The sequence below is a fragment of the Dermacentor albipictus genome, chromosome 1 (genome assembly GCF_038994185.2).
Source record: "Dermacentor albipictus isolate Rhodes 1998 colony chromosome 1, USDA_Dalb.pri_finalv2, whole genome shotgun sequence".
Lineage (NCBI taxonomy): Eukaryota > Metazoa > Arthropoda > Arachnida > Ixodida > Ixodidae > Dermacentor > Dermacentor albipictus.
Genome location: NC_091821.1, coordinates 268,194,417 through 268,208,626, shown reverse-complemented (window position 1 = coordinate 268,208,626; position 14,210 = coordinate 268,194,417). Strand labels below are relative to the sequence as shown.

Here is a 14,210-nt window from a genome sequence, read left to right as displayed (position 1 = left end):
TTTTTTTAGCCAAATTATGGCTGTAAATGCGAAGCCAGCATATCCATTCCCAGTGGTGGATAATTCTTGGACCAGCCCGGCCTTATCTTCCGGTAGCTCTGCGGCACGGCACTGCTGTCAGTTGTTGAAGATTCCGGTTGTGATTCACACATCCACAGTGTACGAGTAACGAAGTGTGATTTGCTTTTCTATAAAGCAAGGGATGAACACCCATCGAAATCCACTGGGAAATGCAATCCATGTATGGGAAAAAGTGTCTCGCTTTGGGAAGTGTGAGGTGTGGTGGTGTTGTGAGTTGCAAAAGCCGTAAAGACTTGCATGACAATGAGCGTTCGGGGAGGCTGCATGCATCGCTGGCTGACGACAACATGGCACAGCAGCATGTCAACTTTAGTGCTGCGATGGGACAAATGTCTGAACCAGTGTGGGGACTATGTGGAAAAATAGTGTAAGGTATTTAGAATAGCACATATACTTGTAATTACATGTATGTACCTTATTACCTTATTTTGGCTAATAAAAGACAGGCGCAAAGACTTTCTCATTCATCCTCATAGAATGCCAAGCTGACTTTCTTGCATCCCTCACTGACATAACATGCTTACCGCATTACAAAATGTCATGCTACATTGCATAGGACAGATAGTGTGACTGGCATACAAATGTCTGTTAGAAGGAAAAAAACTAAAGGTAAGGGCTGCGGAAGGTGACACATGACTTCGGGCTCTTCCAGATGTGGAAGTATTGGTGGGACTGCAAACTACCATGTGTTTCCTCACAAACTCAAAAATTTTTGAAGACAGTGGAATAGAGATACAAATGCAATTTTAGTTGAGGCAGTGGATGTCAGTAAACATGCAATGGTCACAAATAACTGATATTTGCAAGCAGTTTTGAGGCTAGTACTAGATTAAACAAAGCTGGCTTCAATATTGTGTGGCAGATTTCATTGGTGTTCATGTGTCATTTTCCTGAAAAGCCTTTCTCATGAATTTTGTAATAGTACTACGTGCAACATTAGTACATTTTACTGCCCATTTTGGAGACGTTTATTGCGAAACTGATTTTGTGTTCAGTATTCCTGGTATGAAGCACCATACCTTGAGCAGTGGCAGTATGTACTCTATAGAGTTATTAAAAACTAATGGATATTTGATAAAAAGGTTGTTAGCTATTGCACATTTCCTGATGTCTACTACCTTGAATAATGTGGTGCTGAACAATTAATTCATCTCTCTACTGCACTGTCATTGGCCATTATTGTACATTTTCTGATGTCTGCTGCCCTGAATGATGTGTTGCTGAACAAATAATTCATCTCTCTACTGCACTGTCACTGATATTTTTTTAACTCCTTGCAGATATGTCATGCATTCTTTTAGCAGCAATTGGGCTCATATTTGCTGCTTCAAGAAAATATGATAAAATGTCACCCTTCCTATGGTAGAAAACTAGTTGTAGCATAAAATGACACAGGGACAGCAGAAGAACAAAGGAGACGCACACAAAGTACATGTATGTGTCTCCCTTGTTCTTCTGTGCCTTTTAGCGCCACAACTAGTTCTCTATCATGCAATGCCAACAAGTCCACATTGCTGCCCTAGTTGCCTCCTGGGCACTTCAGAAAATAAAAAAAATAGCCGGGGATGCTTTCTGGGCACTACATTAAGATAATTAATATTGGTTCTGTTTGTTGTCAAAGCTGAATTAGTGTAAGCCAAGTGTTAATCATTCTTGTTGTGCTGTCTTCATTTTGCTTATCTGTGTTCTTGCACAGGCCTGATCTTGAAGCCATTTGGCAGCTACGAGAAGCAATATCACAAGAAGTGAAACGAGCGGATAGCATGCTTTCCTCACACGAGATGGCAGCTTTGCTGTCTCAGCCTTGCACGGATTGTGTGAACTATACTCTGCTGAAAGAAAAGGTAGCAACAGCGCCTTAATGCCATTTTATTGGTTTACTACAGCAATTTCTATATGCCACTTTTGCAGCTGTCCGAGCTCCTGAGCCTGCAGAAAGATTTGTGTTCTCGGATTTTGCAGATACTTGAGCAAGGTAAAAGTAATCTTATTGATAGCTTCATTTTTGAAAACCGACCGTATCAACATGTTGAAATGACACAGGCTACTTGCGCTTAACTGGAGGCAATGGCACTTTTCACTGATACAGAAAATGTACACTTTTGTTTGTGTGCTATCTGGTTGTGTTTGTTATGTCAAATAACCTAGTACTCTTGTCGGATATCTTTGCTGAAAGGTTTTATGTAGTTTGCTTGCTGGATATGCAGCAGTGACCTTCTGTGTGCTTCCATAGTGAGTGCTTTAACACAGTAAACTTATTGAGACAACTGAAGTTATTGTGTTTGATTGCTATGTATGATTCAGGAGCTTGTTGTATAAATTAAATCTCATTGTGTCCCCCCCTCTTTCCCCACCCTGCTCTGCACTTTGCAGGAGGTGATTAAAGCTCCAAAGGGCACACAACATGGTTGCTGCATTTGTTCATTTTGTTGCCGTTAATTCTTTAGCGCAACCATTAGGGTGCAGGTATTCCATGTCTGCTTGTTTTGCCTTTTAGCAATTTTCCAAATTTGCACTGACTATTGGCATAAGTATCCTTCGTAGAATGTGAAGCAGTCCAAGGTGTCCGTCTCGGCCTAGTCACTTTGCATGACTTACTACTAATCCGTTGTGTCCAGAGGCATCTCAGTTGCATACTGCTTAAAACTTTTACTGATTGTAGTGTGATTACATCTACATCTTTCGTGATGTTTGGGCTAGTCAGTATTTTTCCACATGTGCACAAGCTTAGAGACTTCATAGTGCCCAAGCATCAGTGCCTGTTTGTTATTGGATCACTATATTTTAACCTTTGCTTGTGATAACATTTCATCTCAGCAGGTGTGATCCACTGGGGCCAGCCACAGAACTAGCATTTTACATGTTGTTATAAAGCAGAGTATTGTCTACTACAGATATTTATGCTTCCAGTATTTATATTTGTTATGTGCACAACATGTTGTGGCTGTTGTAAAAATGGAAAAGAGCTCGTCACTTGTTTCAGATACATAGGTATGTCACAGGCTTACGTTGTAAGTACCCCGTGTATTATATTGCCATAGCTCTAGCTGTGGTTTGAAAGGCAGAGAAGTAAATATTATGAAAAGCCTTGCTGCAGAGCTTGATCAAAATACAAATCTGTAGCACCACATGGAACAGCTGTAGGGAGTGCAATGTCTTCTTTCCAATGTTACGGCTGTTTTCAGCTTTGATATTTAGAGGACAGGGTATGCTGTAAGGGCTGAATTCATTCATGTACATGGTTTCCTTACTATTGTATTTTTGTAGAATTATTATCAGTGGTACCATTTCTTAGGAGGGATGTTATATTTTGTGTGTATAAAGCTCAGTTCAATGTTTATATGTATATAAGGTTTATGTTGGTTGCAAGCTTTATAGAGCACTTTGCGTTACACTGTCATTCCCTGAAGATTTAGCTTCACAGTGTTGAATTTTGTTGCACCTCCCACATGAAAGTGTGTCATTACGAGGTTTTATGTTTCAAGGTTTCTAACTCCTGGTAGCTTTTATTGAGACAAGTACTGAACAGCTTATTTTGTTTGATTCAATTCTGGCAAATTGTGTTCTTTGCCCTGGCCGGTTTCTTTAGCAAATGAGCTTGTGTTACCAGGAAGGTAGGACAAAAACTTTTTTTGTGCAGGAACAGAGAACAATAAAGGCTATGATGTATTTTGCTGTTCCCAGTTTCATAGATGAAAATTTTATTTGTACAAAAACTTATGTGCATAATTTACTGCCATGTGATGATGCACAGCTGTTGTTGTTTGCACTAAATAAAGTGCATTAGTCTGTGTAAGTTTTCTTGTCTTCTCAGCATGAATTCATCAATTAAGCACATTATTTTTGGTTTTCATGCGTAGGATTTCATGGTCATTAGCTGTGTAGCGTATGTTTATTGGAAGCCTTCTATGAGTGAATTTGATACGCAGTGGCACATATCGGAATGGAGGAACCTGTACGAAAGTAAAGTGACTTTATTCAACATAAAAATCCACATGACCAATTGAAAGACAGTGATTTAAGCCTTGAGGGTCACAACTCTACCTTTTTAACACACAATTCACTGCAGAGCATGTAGACCCATCAAGCATATTTTGCAAGACATATAAATATGAACGCAATATCTTTTTTTTTTCTGGAGCATGGCAAGAGCGCTTAACATTTGAAGCATATCTTTTACATCACCACACATTGCACAACAGATTTAATGAAGCCTGTGTTTTGATTCTAAGATGAGTCTCGTCGCACCTGCCATGTGAAGACTACAGGCTTTGATATCACAAACTGATCACCAGTTACAGTTGGCTGCTGGCTCTACCTGGCAGAACAGCAGCAACACAAGAAAGTCGATGCTTGAAATATGACACTGTTTTGTACATTAGTGCGTATGCCACTGTGCTTGCAACTTCTGCAAGGGCAACTTGTACACATACTGTCCAGGTGACATGCACTTTTGAGGCTTCCATTTAACTTGCCACTGTCATTGTGGGCTTCTTCCTTGAGCAGATAACGGGCGAACAGGAATCTGGTCAGATCAGCTGCACTCGAGGGGGCTGCTGTCACTCGACACTGATGTCGGTGTGTAGTCATAAATGCTGTAGGGAGCGAAATTTGATGAAGGGAGAAAAAAAAAAGTCATCCTACTTATCAGCAGCATGTCCTGTAGTTAGTGGCACTTTCAGGAATGCTGTATCAAGTGGTTGGTGCACAGTAGGCTTCATGAGCAGGCATGTCTGAAAGTATGTTTGAATTGATTCGCATTTTCACTCTTGAGTTGCATCACAGGTAATACAAAGCTAAAAGCGGACATTAGGTGCCAATGTTATTGAGGCGATGATTTTGTTTAGCGTATTTTAATGTTCATTGAATGATGCAACGTTAGAGGAAAAATTGGTGTCAGTCTTCCTCATACATAGTGAACCAAATGAATGTATTTGCACAAATACTATATTTGCATGCTACATGTGGTGTAGCAGCCAGTATTCTCGCCAGAAAGTGCACATGCTGAGGTTGAACATCTTGTGTAATTTTTCTTTCCGAAAAAAAATTTTAATGGCTGTTCTGCCTAAATATGCTTGAAGCCAGTAACACGTGCTCGGAAGCTACAAGTCTTGATGCTAACAAAAATTTACATTTACCACATTAGGAAATAAGCCACAATCAAGACAGAATTGAGCATGTAGAATGATGTTTCAATAAAAAATACCTGGAGGCAATGTGGTGTCTGAAAGGGCTTAATCCTTTGTTGTTTTAAGTCATGACCTGGAGATGGCTTGCTCTAATATCGTAGTGACTGCCATTTCTAGGTACCATTTGCAGAGCAATAAACGGCACATGCATCTGATGTTCCTGCTGGAAACAGCGCAGGTGCAGAGAAGGCTGCAAGAGGTACTTGGAAAGGTGTCAGTGACATCGGGTGTAAGGGCTTTTTCATTGGACATATTTAAGGGTGGAGAAGTATGTACTCGTTGTAAACAAAAAGTTGGGAGTTGTCCTCCCTGCTGAGTACTGGAAACTGCATCCGGAAGTAGTTCTATTTGTGATCTTGGGTGTAGCGGTCACGGCAGCAACAGTCTTGAGGATGAGAGCTACACATGCCATTGCTCTCCCCATAAGCTTGTAGGAAGATAAATGCCTTCAAGAACATGTCTTGCAAAAGTTTCTGGCTTGCACAGGCATGTCTATGCAGTTGCCACTTTAGGGTTGGCAGCATAAGGTCCCATGAGAGTATCCAGCCAGAAGGCAACCACATGTGCGCCTCTTCAGCATGATTACTGATCGGCAGCGGGTAGACGAGGCGCTATGGCACTGGTGCAAAGCATTGGCGCACTTTGCCAGAGACATTCCACGTGACTGAAAGGAACAAAGGGCTTTGTTCGTGACTATTGGTATTCTTAGTGGGAAAAAAAAAAAGCATTCTTGGTGCCAGCATCTTTTTGCACCAGAAAAGGGAAAAAAAAAAAAAAACTTGAATGTGCTACAGTGGCAGTCATCATCCTACTGTTGCCATCGAAAACAGTTCTTTTACTGTCAGAGCTGTGAGACGTGACGCTTTTAAGCTTGGATGTCTCACCAATGGAGCAGAGCTGAATAAAGCTTAGTTTTTTTGTTTTGTTTTTAATATATTAAGGGAAAAGTTATCTTTAGGTTAATTTAAAAGAAGCTTTTCGATTTCTTTTTTGGTTAAAAATTAGTTGAGCCTCGATTTAATAGTCTTTTTTCAAACTAAAACTCCTGAATATCGAAACAATTTTCTTGAGTTTTTGTGTTTCATCAGCGTGAATAATTTTGATTGGCCTCATAAAGAAACACCGCTAACACTGAATGAGCAAAAAGCACAATAAGATATGGTCAGTAATTGAGTGACTCGAAATGTCTGGACTCGATCTGTGCAATCGCGTGAGCTTGAGAAAAAAACCAGAGCTTGGATGTTTATGAAGCGAAGAACTAAAAGAATTTTTCACATGAGTGCCTTTAGTGCATCGAAAAGTAACCCTGTTCGCCCACTAGCGCCCTGGCTGGCCCCAATACGTGGGGCCAGTGACCCTAATACTTTCAAAAGATGAAGCGCCAGTAGTAACGGCGCACTAGAAAGGAACAAAGACAGGACAAGGCGCTTTGTTTTCCTTCCTAGTGTGCCGTCACTATTGGCACTTCATCTATTGAAAGCTATGCACCAACTAGCCCCACAACATGTTTTATTGCAATACCCTAATACTGTAGTGTAGTAGCAGGGGCGTAGCCAAAAGGGGAGGGGGGGACATCGGGCATGTGCCCCCCCCCTCTTAATTTCTGTGTACCAGGGACACCTGGCATAAAGCTATGTGCAACAACAACACCTGCTTGCCCTGCACCCCACCCACGATCAAGTGCTTGCCCCCTCCCAAAAAAATTCCTGACCACGCCACTGTGTACTAGCATATTACAGCTTCAACCATTGCAGTTCACCAGAAACACAGCATCTAGAAGGAAACCCATCACCGTAGAAGTTTAACTTATTTCGTGCATAGATGTGGCCATAACTAGTTATCACTGGACAAACACTTATAGTCTGGCCTTCGATGACTTGTAACTGCGGAGCGTCCCGCGGCACATGCAACAGCCTGTTGAAGGACTTTCGTCGTGCGTTTTTCTTCTTGTAGAAGTACGGACGAATGTACATAAAATGCCAGCCTGAATGAAAACATCACCGTGTTGGCTCAAGTTGACTCGCATGCCCCATATGTCTTCTACGCTGTCGCTAAATTGGATAACAGCCAGAGGTGTAGGGGAATACATATTGCACTTCCCTCAAGTGCCTTTATAGTGCCTACCTGGTTGCCCATTCCCACGTAATAATTGCGTTCCACCATGTGCGGTGCTTCCTCAACATCCTGGGTGGGAGGGGGGGGGGGGGGGGGAAGACATTTTTTGAGTGCGTGGATTTTTGAAACTGAATAGCTATTCTCTTTTGCACTTAGGCATTTGCAGGTCATGTCACATATTTCAGAAAAGTAAGTGGGTGTTATTCCGTAGATATTGTGCTCTCAGCTAATGATTCATGTTCTTGAACTTTTACTTGTAATATGAATTAAAGGACGTAAAGGGTTGTTTGTTTTGACCATATTATATCTTGCACCATAAGGTATTATGCCATAGCATTCTCTTGACGTCTTCGCATGGCTTTACGGGGCTATAGGAGTGTTGACGGAAAAATTGTCTCATTTTAGAGCACAGCTTTTAGGCTCCCATTCCTGCGGCTAGCATTGGCAGCATAACCGAGCGAACAAGCATAGCAAAAGATGAAGGGGAATGCAGACCACAGCAGGGGATGAAAGACGCGAGGAGGAAAGCGGAGATGATGGTGCAGCGGGACCATGAAGTGGAAAGCGGAGGAGGGTATGGCAAAAGTGTGAGAAGAAAAGCATAGTGCGATGACGATGGCTACGAGATGGCACCGGAGTAGCACGCATTGTCTGGGAGGCCTGTCGACGGCAGCTGCGGTGAATCGCCCCTACACATTACGCAAACGCTGGCTCTCGCGATCTCCAGATTAGTGAGGCAATCACGCTGCACTTCGCTCCATTTGCAATGTGCCGCACGAGACAGATTGTCTGCGCCAGCCAGTAAATCACAAAATGAAAACACACTGGTGCAGCTGCGCTCAAATATCGTGTTGGGGAGTATTGTAATCATCGATGAATGTTTAAATTTTCTATTTGAATTGCTGTCAACTGAGTAATATGCCATGGAACCTCAATTAGTCAAGAGTGCAACAAATACGTTGCCATTTAATGTAACTAATAGTTTAGTAGTTTAACTAATAATTTAATGTAATTTAATAGTGCAACATGGCTTCGGACATAAGAAACTGTTCACATTACTGAAACCTGATGTGGCGGTCTTGTGGTGCCAAGCACCACTTACGCATACACAAACTATGACCGTGCTGCCGAAGGCTGTGTCCGTCAAGCACTCAACAGGTCAAGAGGAGAGAGTAGGTTACGCAGCATTTCCAAGAGAAGCAATTTGGCAGCTTTCGCCAATATGGTCACTGTATGGGCACTTCAACCACTGCACTGTTTGGTGAGACCACATGGTCCCACCTCCACTTTTGGTGACAAATAATCTCCTTTTCTATGTCCAACGCTGCGCTGCACCTGGCTGCATGAGAAGGGGTGCCCAGCGCTGGCGTCAAATAGCTCTGTATGAGAGACGTTTACAGGAACACTACCTCGCTCTCGTGGAGGGTGCCAATGCTCCGGTGCGAGGTGTGTTAGCTTCGTTATATGAAACTTCAGCGCAAATTTGCCAAATCCAGAGTATTTATACAAAGGGTCTAAAGGGAATTTTAAATATAAGACTTTTAGGTCAGCGTTAAATTGAGGTTCGACTGTATGATCATTCATCAGCCTAGAAACCGTGAATGACCCACTACTCTGAAAACTTGGCTCATGGGTGAGCACAAATGCTTCCCTAGGTCTCTAACTTTGAGTCGCCATGGTCAGCTTGATGCACTCGCACGCCCCATTCTCTTTTATGCAAAAATATGTGCAGCAATACGGACATCAAACTAAGGTCCCTTTTAGCAAATTTTAAGCTATAACTGTAAAGGTTGTGTTACATTCCTTATGTGTCAGTCCCAGGCTAGGGCCTGTGCTGATGCAGCTGATCTGTCGAATCTATTATCTTTAAAAGGACAAGAAAGTATATTATTCTATATTGCACTTTTGAAACCGCAAATGGATCCAGTCATACCTTGGGAGGACACCTGGTTAGTTGATTGGACACAGTAAGATCTTTGCCCTGCACCAGTTTCTCCTGACATACAAGATTGGGGTAGCGTTTGCTAGGGACTAGTTATTCTTAATTAAAAAAAAGAAAAAAAAAGATATTGCACTGAATTTGAAAGTGACCAATGTCTTCACATGGAATTTTTTAGTTTCCCTGCGTAAAGTAGACCCAAACATACACAAATACAGTGCAATCAGTGACGCCACATTAAGGCATTCGGCGACGCAATTTGGTCACTTGCGTAATGCAAGTAATATCTGACGTTCGTCTTATCAAATATTTTGTTGACGCACATACACACATGCGAAAAAATAAAGCTTTAAAAAGAAGAATTTACCACCCTCGTGACACTATTTTTTCGACACTTGATGCTTGTCAGAAGCTATGTCTGCAAAGCAGTTCTTGCTGATTCGCTCAAACTTTGAGAAACTGCTCCAGAGCACTCATCCATCAATAAGAAGCTTACCATTTTGCTTTTTAACAGGGATTACTTATCGCTGAGTATTTGCAACTTAACAGTTGCGTTAGGTTGCAATTCTTGAGGAGATGGGTCACGAAAAACTAATGTGCAACTTCAAATGTTCTGTAGACGTGTGTTAGCTGTGACTGTACCAATATTGCAAAACAGAAATATTGCACTGTTATACTCACTTGTGTTGTAGCAGAGCAAGAAATCTTTAGCACTTTTTTAAACTGATTATTCTACTCTCACGTATAAAAGCTTAGTTCATTGCACATGACTACTACCTTTTGTTTCTCCTACCTAACTTATGTACACCTCACCTTTAGACAGTGACTGCGAAAACCGTTTGCGTAAAAAAAAAAAAAACTATATACGACAAATAGTGTTCCATCGAAAGAAATCATTGTGGCTGGCTTTGGCCAAAGTATGCGGTCTGCGCGACGTTTCAGTCACGTGGAAGGTGCTCTAGCCTGCAGCATCGCGAACAAGGAGCGCACGGCGGCGGTGGCGGCTCAAAGTCTGTCCGTGCTGCCCTTGATCCTGTTCGAATGGCTGGGGCTAGCCTCGGAGGGCGTAGTCTCGTGGCCCTTGGTCTGGTAGTAGACTACAACAGACGAAGTGGAGGCAGCCGAATCTGGCCGCACATTGCACTGAATGGTGGCACTGGAGCGGATGGAGCTCTGGTCGGCCATGCCATAGCGCATGTGCCACCAGCCGGCCTTGGGGTTCTTGAAGACGGACCACTCGCGGTCGTCTGTTGTCTCCTTGATGGTCTCCATGATCTGCTCGTCCAGCCGCACTGAGCGGCAGTAGAAGGCGATCACGAAGCACACGGCGCAGATGCCGATGCCCGTGCCTGCGATGATCTTGCCCTTGTCGTGCGCGCCAGGCTGCTCGCTCGAGATGTGCAACATGAGGCCGGCCACCGCCAGCATGGCACCGAAGCAGGCCAGCACGTAGCAGAAGTAGATGCCGTACATGAGGATGATGGCGCATGAGCGGTCCATGCTCGGGTACTTGGAGTCCACGGCTGACGAGGGCCGCCGCGACCGGCCGCCCCCGTGCATGGAGCGCACAGTGCCCCGTCGCTGGTGGTCCATGGCTCAGCAGCAGTCTAGGGGCCCATGGCGACGCCGGAAGACTCCTTAGGCTCTAGCCATGGCCTGCGAATCAACGAATGACGGTCTAGTGTTACAGCGACCTTTGCAAATTCTTTCATGTGAAAACACTGAAGTTTGTCAGCAGGCTTCTGTGCCGACAGATTTGTCCACTGAAATATGTGCTGCTACCGCTATATTAGCAAGCTGAATAGAACACTCGCTGAGCACTGTCACAATAACCTCTACACGATATAGACACCGTCCTCCTACGAGTTTCGATCGCTTCCGACATTGGCATGAACTCTAATCGCACTGCTCGAACCGCCATACATATTGGGGGCGAGGAGTTACGGAGTTGCCATCTGTCGGAAGCGCCTCCCTTGCCTAATATGAGGGATCACGCGGCGCGCTCCCCATAAGTTTACTGCTCGAACCGCCATACATATTGGGGGCGAGGAGTTACGGAGTTGCCATCTGTCGGAAGCGCCTCCCTTGCCTAATATGAGGGATCACGCGGCGCGCTCCCCATAAGTTTCGCTTACGGCGCTTAATAAAAACACTGCTCGGCAGCCCTCCTGGACATTTATGTAGGTACTCCCAAAATGAGGGAAGTTTTTTACTGTCGATACAATAATCTTGGGCAAACTGAAAGCACACAATCGTTCACAGACGCTGTCTTTTTACTGAATACGTGCAGCGAACGCCACTACGCGCGGTCGCCGCGATGGAGTCTCCCGAACCGGCTTCTTGCGTGAAAGGTAGGCGAACGCTGAAAGTAAACCATGTGAAATATGTTCTCTTAGTGGGCTGTCTGTATAGCCAAACGGGGCATAACAGAATGAAGCCTCAATGCAGCGATCGCACGGGTTCGCGGCGACCGACTGCGCGTTTGCATGCATGTCCGCGCACAATAATTTGCTTTCGCTGTGAGCGCGTTTTCGCACCGTGCCATGAGCTTTTAGACCGCAGTATATGAGCATTTGACAGTACACTAGCAACCATTGTTGCGTGTACGCTGTCAGAACTGTCCAAAAATAATTTCGTTATAGAGACTTCGGCGCCTACGGCGACTGTGATGTGCCGTCGCGACGATTCAAAGTTTTTTTTTTTCCATCTAAATTCTTGGACATTTCAATATTATTTCTCAAGTTGCGTCGAACTGTATGTTTATCGGTCTTCTCAGCGTGCGATTTCCCTCTGCTTCTTTTTTGTAACCCAATGCATTCGTTCATAACACAAACATGACCGTATGCCACGCCTTGATCGAATCCCGGCCACGGCGGCCGCATTTCGATGGGGGCGAAATGCGAAAACACCCGTGGTACTTGGATTGAGGTGTACGTTAAAGAACCCCAGGTGGTCTAAATTTTCGGATTCCTCCACTACGGCGTGCCTCGATCATAATCAGAGTGGTTTTGGCACGTAAAACCCCATAATTTTTAAATATGCCACGCCTTTCTTTAAAGGGACACTAAAGTGAAAAATGATTTCTTCTGCATCAGTAAATTACCGTTCTACAACACCAAAAACACCACTCGTACAACGATAAGACGTTTGATAAGCTAGAAAAAGCGCAACAAGGAAATACGGGTGGCGACGCCTACTTAAGTTCCCGCAACTGGGGGCTGTGACGTCATGGGTTTTGATGGCATCTTCTAGGGCCTACTAATTATATACAGCGGTACAGATTGACTACATTGTGTTCTAAACGAACCAAATATTAAACATGGCAAGTTTCGGGAACCTTTATTCAGCCAACGTGGCCCAAATGCAACAACATACTTTGGAATCCCTGACGTCTCGCTGGCGTACCGGCGCTGGAGTTTCGGCGCGAAATTCAAATTCTGATACTTGGACTTTCATTTTCTCATCTAATAATCAAACTATTTTTTTAATGACTGCCTGCAGGGTTCTCAAACAATGCTTCATTAGTCTAAACCGATTTATTGTTTCACTTTAGTGTTCCTTTAATGTGCGTCTTACAGAAGAAGGAAACTAAGGAGAGGCCCTACCCCCTCCGTGCGCTCGGAGAAAAATGTGGCGGAAATGACGTAGTAGGTTCTAATTTTTTTGCTGCTTTTTTTATGTATGGCCACGCCTTTTGGGTTACAATGGCGGTGTTGTTATGGTTTTGAGCGCTCACACGTGCTGCTCTGGTAGGTTTCGTGCCGTGGCAAAGGCGCTGTGTGGGCGGATTTGCGTTAGTCGCCGTGTCTTGTTGCGCTGTGTTACCTGCACCGTGCTCTGCCGGATGTTGCGCGAGCGCGCGCGCTCCGCGAGCGAAACCACGCGCAGCGCGGCGTGGTTTCGCGAAAGATGTAAACAAGAGAGGAGGGTGGCCCAAAAGGCGGAGCATCGCCATGAGCAACGCCAACTTCCGACTGCACTTTTGCTTCACAAAGTGTGACGTCAGGGCCTCTCCCGAGTTTCCTTCCTCCGTGGTCTTACCGCTCCCTTTCCGTTCCAGTGAACTTGCCATCTAGCATAAACAAGTTCATAGGCCAAACCGTCCTGACATTAGCCGGACAGCGGGCGCGGGCGAACGTCTCCGGTGCGCGTTTTCTGCTACTCGCCGAACACCGCGCAGTCCCGGCGCCGTAGCAGAAATCTTCCTCGCGTGTGTGCTTGCTGCATAACCGAGTTGTAGCCGATGGCTGTCTGCCGGTTCTAAGTTTCGCCAGTCAAGCTTCACGCAGCTCTTTGCCCTGCGACTACGTGTGAATAAGGCTGACACCGGGCTCTGTTGCGCACGTCCGGCACTGCGGCACCGAGCAGTAGCCTACCATGCTGCACGCCTCCAAAGGCAGCCACTACTTATTATAGTAGTTTCAGATGTTGTCAAGTTGACACACCAAGGCGGTAAAGCCTCACCACTTAATCAGAACCGCGGCGCAGGTGGGACTTTAAACTTTCGTTTTCATTCTCTTCGGCGCTTCCGAAGCAGCCGACGCGACCGTTGTCCACGTGATCCTTCATGCCACGTCACGCCGACGGTAGCGCCAGCTTTTCCAGTAGTGGAGCTCGCCGCTAATACTAGAAACCCTAATTCATTTTGGGGAATTGCGCTTGAGAAAAGGCTATCGTAACACCAAAAGAAAGCGTAGTACACGGTGATTGTGCTCGTCGTGTACTGTGGTTTCTTGTGTTGCGAGAATGTTTTGCAAGCGCAACTAATTAAAATGAAGCGTAATGAATTTGCCGGTTTCCTTTTGTTGTAGAAAACGCATGTCTGAAAAGATGTGCCACAGTGTGCTTATGGACGTCAGACTCTGGAGTTTTGCGTAAAGTCCCTT

General features: G+C 44.6%; 2 protein-coding genes across 5 annotated transcripts in view; one reads left to right on the top strand and one right to left on the bottom strand.

Annotated features, from left to right (window-relative positions):
- Positions 1-3,750, top strand: part of olf186-M (Ki-ras-induced actin-interacting protein-IP3R-interacting domain olf186-M) — a 123,494-nt gene extending 119,744 nt beyond the window's left edge. The window contains exons 12-14 of the mRNA XM_065449872.1: positions 1,778-1,925; positions 1,993-2,056; positions 2,455-3,750. Of these exons, the coding sequence (XP_065305944.1) occupies positions 1,778-1,925; positions 1,993-2,056; positions 2,455-2,465 (223 nt within the window). The 3' untranslated portion in view covers positions 2,466-3,750. The remainder of the gene's footprint in view (positions 1-1,777; positions 1,926-1,992; positions 2,057-2,454) is intronic.
- Positions 3,751-4,040: 290 nt separating this feature from the next.
- LOC135915932 (uncharacterized) overlaps positions 4,041-14,210 on the bottom strand; it is a 90,848-nt gene continuing 80,678 nt past the window's right edge. For 3 of the 4 annotated variants that reach the window (XM_070531316.1, XM_070531314.1, XM_065449123.1), the window contains one exon: positions 4,041-10,980. In XM_070531316.1, coding sequence (XP_070387417.1) covers positions 10,330-10,917 — 588 coding nt within the window. In that variant the 5' untranslated portion in view covers positions 10,918-10,980 and the 3' untranslated portion in view covers positions 4,041-10,329. Of the gene's footprint in view, positions 10,981-11,157; positions 11,324-14,210 lie in introns of those variants that run through there. The other variant, XM_070531317.1, reaches the window with a different exon arrangement.